The sequence below is a fragment of the Alexandromys fortis genome, unplaced genomic scaffold (genome assembly GCF_014885135.2).
Source record: "Alexandromys fortis isolate MF-2015 unplaced genomic scaffold, M_Fortis_MF-2015_v1.1 scaffold_7, whole genome shotgun sequence".
Classification (NCBI taxonomy): domain Eukaryota; kingdom Metazoa; phylum Chordata; class Mammalia; order Rodentia; family Cricetidae; genus Alexandromys; species Alexandromys fortis.
Window position 1 is genome coordinate 3,741,298 of NW_026067920.1, and position 6,931 is coordinate 3,748,228.

The following is a 6,931-nucleotide window of genomic DNA, read 5'->3' on the forward strand; positions in this document are numbered from 1 at the left end:
ATTGTATACATAATAAATAAATAAATAAATAAATATATATATATATATATATATATAAAAATAAAATAAAATAAAAGTTTCTCAGACAGGGGCTGGAGAGATGGCTCAGCAGTTAAGAGCACTCACAGCTTTCCCAGAAGATCCGGGTTCAATTCCCAGCATCCACATTGCAGCTCACAACTGTCTGTAATTCTAGTTGAAGGGGTTCCAACACACTCACACAAACAAGTAACCCTCCTATATAAAAATGACAGACTGAGAAAGAAATCAGGGAAACGACACCTTTCACAATAGCTTCAAATAATATAAAATATCTTGGATAACTCTAACCAAGCAAATGAAAGACAATAAAACAATAAAAACTTCAAGTCTTTGAAGAAAAAAATTGAAAGAGATAACAGAAGATGGAAAGATCGCCCATGTTCATGCATCGATAGGATTATCATAGTAAAAACGGTCATCCTATCAAAAGCAATCTACAGGTTCAGTACAATTCCCATCAAAATTCCAATACAATTCTTCACAGACCTTGAAAGCACAATTCTCAATTCCATATGGAAATACAAAACCCCAGGATAGCTAAAACAACCCTGAACAATAAAAGAATTCATGGTGGTACATACCTTTAATCCTATATATTGCCATGTCTGTCCCCCCAGAAGACTTGTTCTTTCTTTTTAATTAATTAATTTATTTATTTATTCATTATGGATAAAATATTCTGTCTGTGTGTATGTCTGCAGGCCAGGAGAGGGCACCAGACCTCATTACAGATGGTTGTGAACCACCATGTGGTTGCCGGGAATTGAACTCAGGAAATTTGGAAGAGCAAGCAATGCTCTCAAACCACTGAGCCATCTCTCCAGCCCAAGACTTGTTCTTTTAAAACTAAGTTTAATATCTAATCATTGTTTTCAGTCCTGAAGAATGTGAACTGTTGTGTTTGTATATAAAGAATCACAGTGATAATTAGCTTTATTAAATGCTATTTCAGGGGATGGCAAGATGGCTCAACAGGTAAAGTGCTTGCCTTAAAACCTGACTTGCCTGACTTACTTGAGTTGTCCTCTGACTTCCATATGTGTTCTCTGTCATGCACATGTGTACACACATATATATACACAATAATAAATATGATACAAATATTTTTTAAAATTAATGTGTTTCAATATGGCATTAGTTTTATGACTTAATGAGATTTATACTATTTGAGTAAACGAAAAGCTATTTTTTTCCTCTGGATCCTAAAGCACTGGGCCACCTGGCAGGAAGGATAAGGTCCACCAAAGTTATCTTTCACTTACACATGTAGCCAACAGTACCAACTCTTCCTCGAACCATCTCCCCTTCTGGAACTTCCAAAGCTAGACCAAGATCTGAAATTCGGATGTGTCCTGTGTGTGTTCAAACATAATGTACAGATCATGGGAAGAAGTAGTAGCATTTTAGTCACAATAATAACTGGGAGGCAAAGTTCATCTAAAAAGCATTGATGAGAGCTAAAAATATAGCTCAATAGTAAAACACTTGCCTAGCACATTTAAGGCTCTAGATTCCATCCCCAGTGCTACAAAACATACACACCAAATATGTATAAAAATAGCAATATCTAAAAGTTACATTTAACTTTATACATGTAGTAAGATTTCATATGGCATACTGAGTTTCACTAACAGCAAGAAATTAGATTTATACTTTCATGAAGGCGCCCTTTAACAGTAGATAACCACTAGATAAAAACAGAGGTACCATATTTATTGTTTCCTTATACCTACAAGTGGAAGTAATGAAATTAAGACCCTTTACTTAGAGCCCTCGACTATGCAAATATTTTATGTATAGGAGGGTATTAATGTTTGTTAAATTCCTTTGAAAGTAACAAATTACAAAACACAATCTTTTAAGGATACCTGCCATTGAATTTAGACTCACCTTATTAGCACACCTAGTAAACTACTCCATGTCCTACAATATAACATGTCCTCTCCCTGCCTCTTTTAAAGCAACTTCAAATGCCAATTCTAGACAGCAGTGCAGCACATCACAAGCTTAGAGTCAGATGCTGCAGACACAACCTGGTAAAGTTATTTTTTCAGCACCTTTCCTCTTCACGGTCCATAAGTTAGGTAACAAGCAGAAAGCAGTGGCAGAAGTAGAATAAAGCTATGTACTAATAATGCCCCATATTTGTCCTCGGGACCCTGTCACATTGAACTATTCTCTGTAGCAATCACTCTGGCTCTAGCTCTGGTCATGTTCTCCTTTTAGCCACCATAAATCAATAGACAGAAGCTCCTTCTCAATATTGCTAACCTAGTTAGTGTAAACACAGCTAGCATCCTAGCAATAGGGTTCATTCTCAGATCCAGAGACATCAAGACCAGAAGCACCCATGATGCTGACAAGGAGCTGACTGCTAGGGCCAGTCCACATCTACCATCATAGGGACCCCACAGTCCTGAGCTGGGACATGTGATATATGACAAGGGAACAGAACTGAGGGAAGCATGCCAAGTTTAGAGAGCTAAGGAATAAAGAAAAATAAATATGGATCAATAGAAAATAAAACAGGAGGGCAAATGCTCACTTTGAGTTTATTTACACCTACTTCAATACATTCATCATTAACAGCTGACATCTCTGTATGTACATAAATACAGGTGATGGCAATGCAACTGTTTGGTTTGTGTTGTTATTGCTGATTTTTAAGGACACATCCCAAAGAGTTTCTTTTAGTTATTGTTTCCAGTCTGTATTAACTGGTTATGTCCATGTGTCTCTCTGACAGGCCTACCCTTAAGTATGTAAGGATCTCTTTACTTACCATGATCATCAAGGAGGATATTCTCTGGCTTTAGGTCTCTACAAAGAAAGAAACAAAAACTGTTATTCAGAAGTCAGCACTGTAGTTCCTGAGCACTGAGAAGAAACAGCCATAAATATCTCGATGGTAAAAAGAGGAAGCTAGAAGAGCAGAAAGTAAAACCACTCGATGAGCAATCCAAGCTGCTACAGACTTCAGACACAACTACAGGTAGCTTAAGAATTCTACAAATTTTCTAGGCATAGTGATATATGCCTATAAAAACCAGAAGAATTCATCTTAGCAAGCATCATACCTATATTAAATATAAAATGAACTTTGGATAGTCCTGCCAAGTTGAAGACATTCTAGTGATTCTGTATGGAGGCCCAGAGTAAGAAAATCAATTAGTCCTTAATGAATATTACTCATTCTGTCTTTTAAAATGCATTACATTTCATGAAAAATACTTTCAAGGGCTGGAGAGATGGCTCAGAGGTTAAGAGCATTGCCTGCTCTTCCAAAGGTCCTGGGTTCAATTCCCAGCAACCACATGGTGGCTCACAGCCATCTGTAATGGGGTCTGGTGCCCTCTTCTGGCCTGAAGGCATACACGCAGACAATATTGTATACATAATAAATAAATAAATATTTAAAAAAAGAAAAATACTTTCAATGCCTTTATACTTATGACTCCACAGTTGAGGACAGACCATCTTCCCTAAGTATTCCTGTCAATCTGTGGACACATCACTAGCACACAGGAAGAGGATAATCTGAAGCCAGCAGTGTAAGACAATACCCTAGAAATAATGCCATAGCAGCAAGATGAGACAGAGGACCAACACAGGAAAATCCCAGAGATCCAAAGTGAGCACCTGCCAGCAGTATGCAGCTGGTCCCTGCCATCTGCTCAGGAGGCTCATAATAGATGTCACTGCTGTCAGGACAGAAGGGCCAGGGAAGGGAGCAGGTAGGGAAACCATGTGGCCTGGCAGGGGCTCCCGACAAGGCTGTTAGCCAGTGAGCACATATGAATTTATTCTCTAGGTACAAGAACAGTGAACATTTTTGTTTTTCCCCACTATCCATCTGGTAATAATAATAATAAAAAGACAACCCTACTAAATATTATTAAAAAGTAACCTAGAGGTGGCAAGGAATTTTCACAATCTCATTGATTTTTTTATCCTTTCCAGTCACCTCCCATCTCACATGTCTCAGAGCACCCCACTCAAATTTCTCTGCTCAAATGTGACCTGCCATCACTATGTCTCTGGCTATGATGAAAATCTCAGGCCTACCCTGAATCCTGTTGACTCAGACATACATTTCTGCCTGCTCCTTTGTGATCTACAGCTTCACTAAAGTGTTAGAAGCTAGCCTTCTAACTAGCCCAGCTATATGATCAACTAAAGACACTACTGTCAGCCAATAAACATCTTCTATGACAATCCCTACTTCCACCCCAATGCCCCTCCACAGACCGAAATAGTAATGGGCTAAACAGGAACTCTTCAAAACTGTGAAAGGATGCTTAAGTGTCACTATTCACAAGAGAAGGCTTCCTTTAGGGTGTGGGAGTGGGAGGAGAAGGACTAAGAGGCAGGCCACTGATAATTTGACCACACCCCAGAGATTATACAGATAAAAACAAATTGGCCTCTTTTCCCCCTCAGGGGAAGAGGTCACAAGGATGGAAAGGGGGTAATGAATAAGATAGGGGTGAATGATGTGAAATCTCCTATTATAAAAAATAAAATAAAACTACCATTAATCTTTTTTTAAAAAAAAGGAACATTGTTGTAGGATATTTGTACACTGTACAAAGATGTACTGCTGTGATTGACATAATAAAGAGCTGAACAGCCAATAGCTAGACAGGAGAGAACACATGATTTCTGGACAGAGATAGAAAACTCTGGGAAGTAGAAAGATGGAGATACCAGTGAGACTCGGGCTATGTCAGACATATGGTACAGAGGTAAGGTAACTGAGCCACGTGGCAAAACGTAAATTTAAAAAATAGGTTAAGTTATAAAAGCTAGTTGGGAAAAAGACTAAGCTAAAGTCAAGCTTTCACAATTATTAAGAAGTCTCCATGTCATTGTTTTCAAGATGGCGGTCCTGATGAGAAAATACTACTACAAAACCTTTCTCTATAGTCTCTGCTTCAGTCCTGCCCTGACAGCTGTTTGGACTGTGACTTCAAAGTGTACACCAAAGTCTTTCCTTCCCAAGATTACTGGCCAGAGTATTTTATCACAGAGACAGAAAATAAACTAGAACAATATTTACATTCTGAACACTCATCAAAAATCTGAAATCTAAATGCTTGAAACTCTGACATACTGCGGTCCGTGGTCTAAATAAGGAATACCCAACCCAAAGTAATAACATTAGCCATCTGGCACTGAATACCCATTGTATGTCATGACTGTCAACTGTATATACTCAGTCTCTAGCCATTTTCACAAAGATTCTCCAGGGTAAGTACAGACAAGGCAATAATACACTTGAAGTATTACAAAATTAAGTGGACACATACTAGGAGACAAGCTATGATATTGAATGTCTGTAGCTAAGTAAACACCAGGACACTGAACCACCAAATGGCGTTTTTCAAACTTTCCCTCATAAGCTTTATTTTCTGATAAAAGTAAACAGCTCTTTTCAAACTGTCCCTGAGATTGGGGACAATATATTATAGCAAAGAGGACGCTGAACACATCAGGATGTAAGTGGAGCTGCAAAGGGACAGCTCTGGAAAGGTATTCTGACTCCTCAAGAAGTCAGGAAATACCTTAAGTTAGGGTGTGTGGGGGGGGATGATGGTCTCCAGGCAGGATATAGCAATTCTGCTCCTTTTGTAAGAGACCCCTTACAGCTGAGCTCTGCTCTGTTCCCTGAAGGGAAGGTCCTAGCTGAGCTATCTGCTTCCATTTCTGCTGTGCTCAGCTCTGGCCCAAGAAATTACTACTTCTGTTTCACTCTGCTAAAGGGGAAGTCCCTGCAAAAAATGTAGCCATCTCCTCTGGCTCCAGAGAAAAGTTGTTATATTTTTTTCTGCTCAGCTCCCCTAAGGGAATGTCTAAGCAAGGGTTGTTTTTTTTATGCTAAGCCCTCCTAAGGGGACATCTCAGCAAAGGTTCTTTGGTTTTTTTTTTTTTTTTTTTTTTCTGTTCACCCCCAAGGTTCTTTTTTTCCCTGCCAGAGAAAAAAATCTTCACCCAAAATTCTTTTAAGGAGGAGGAGTCTAGGAAAGCAATTGCCACTGCCAGGGTGGTGGACAGCCAGCAACTGAGCTAGCAGAAGGGCATATATAGGCCTTCTTAGGGGTAAAATTTTGGGCTCAGGGACTGGTTGGTTTAGTTGGTCAAGGCAAGGGCAGAGTTGGCCCTGTTTCCAAGGCTAAACTATGTTTCTTTCAGTGGTCTTTTTTTTTTTTTTTTTTTTTTTTTTTTTTTGGCTCCAGTGCCAAAATATGTTTCTGCAGCTCTAGGTTCAGGGCTAAAGTGTTTCTTTCACTGGCTCCAGTTTCAGACCCAGGTTGCTTCTTTCACTGGTTCTGGGTTCATGGTCAGGGTGCTAGATTTCGTGCTCAGGGATTGGTTGGTTTCTTTGGCTGGCCCTTTTACCCTACAAAGGAGATATGATATGCCCTTGTTAATAGACCATTCCAGACCTCTGAACAGGTTTATTGGATGCACTCTCTTGGATTTTTTCTTTAGGTTGAATGGTGATGATCTAATCATAATCCTAAAACAGGGGGCTGGAGAGATGGCTCAGAGGTTAAGAGCACTGACTGCTCTTCCAGAGATCCTGAGTTCAATTCCCAGCAACCACACGGTGGCTCACAGCCATTTATAATAAGATCTGGTGCCCTCTTCTGACACGTAGCATACATGGAAGGAATGTTGTATACATAATAAATAAATAAATCTTTAAAAAAAAATAAATAGCCGGGTGGTGGTGGCGCACGCCTTTAATCCCAGAACTGGGGAGGCAGAGGCAGGCGGATCTCTGTGAGTTCGAGACCAGCCTGGTCTACAAGAGCTAGTTCCAGGACAGGCTCCAAAACCACAGAGAAACCCTGTCTCAAAAAACCAAAAAAATAAAAAAAATAAA

General features: G+C 39.4%; 1 protein-coding gene across 8 annotated transcripts in view; it reads right to left on the reverse strand.

Moving 5' to 3' along the window:
• Grk4 (G protein-coupled receptor kinase 4) overlaps positions 1–6,931 on the reverse strand; it is a 69,796-nt gene that overhangs the window by 18,665 nt on the left and 44,200 nt on the right. For all 8 annotated transcript variants that reach the window (XM_050140907.1, XM_050140906.1, XM_050140909.1 and 5 more), the window contains 2 exons: positions 2,825–2,862; positions 1,305–1,394 (listed from right to left, as the gene is read on the reverse strand). In XM_050140907.1, coding sequence (XP_049996864.1) covers positions 1,305–1,394; positions 2,825–2,862 — 128 coding nt within the window. The remainder of the gene's footprint in view (positions 1–1,304; positions 1,395–2,824; positions 2,863–6,931) is intronic.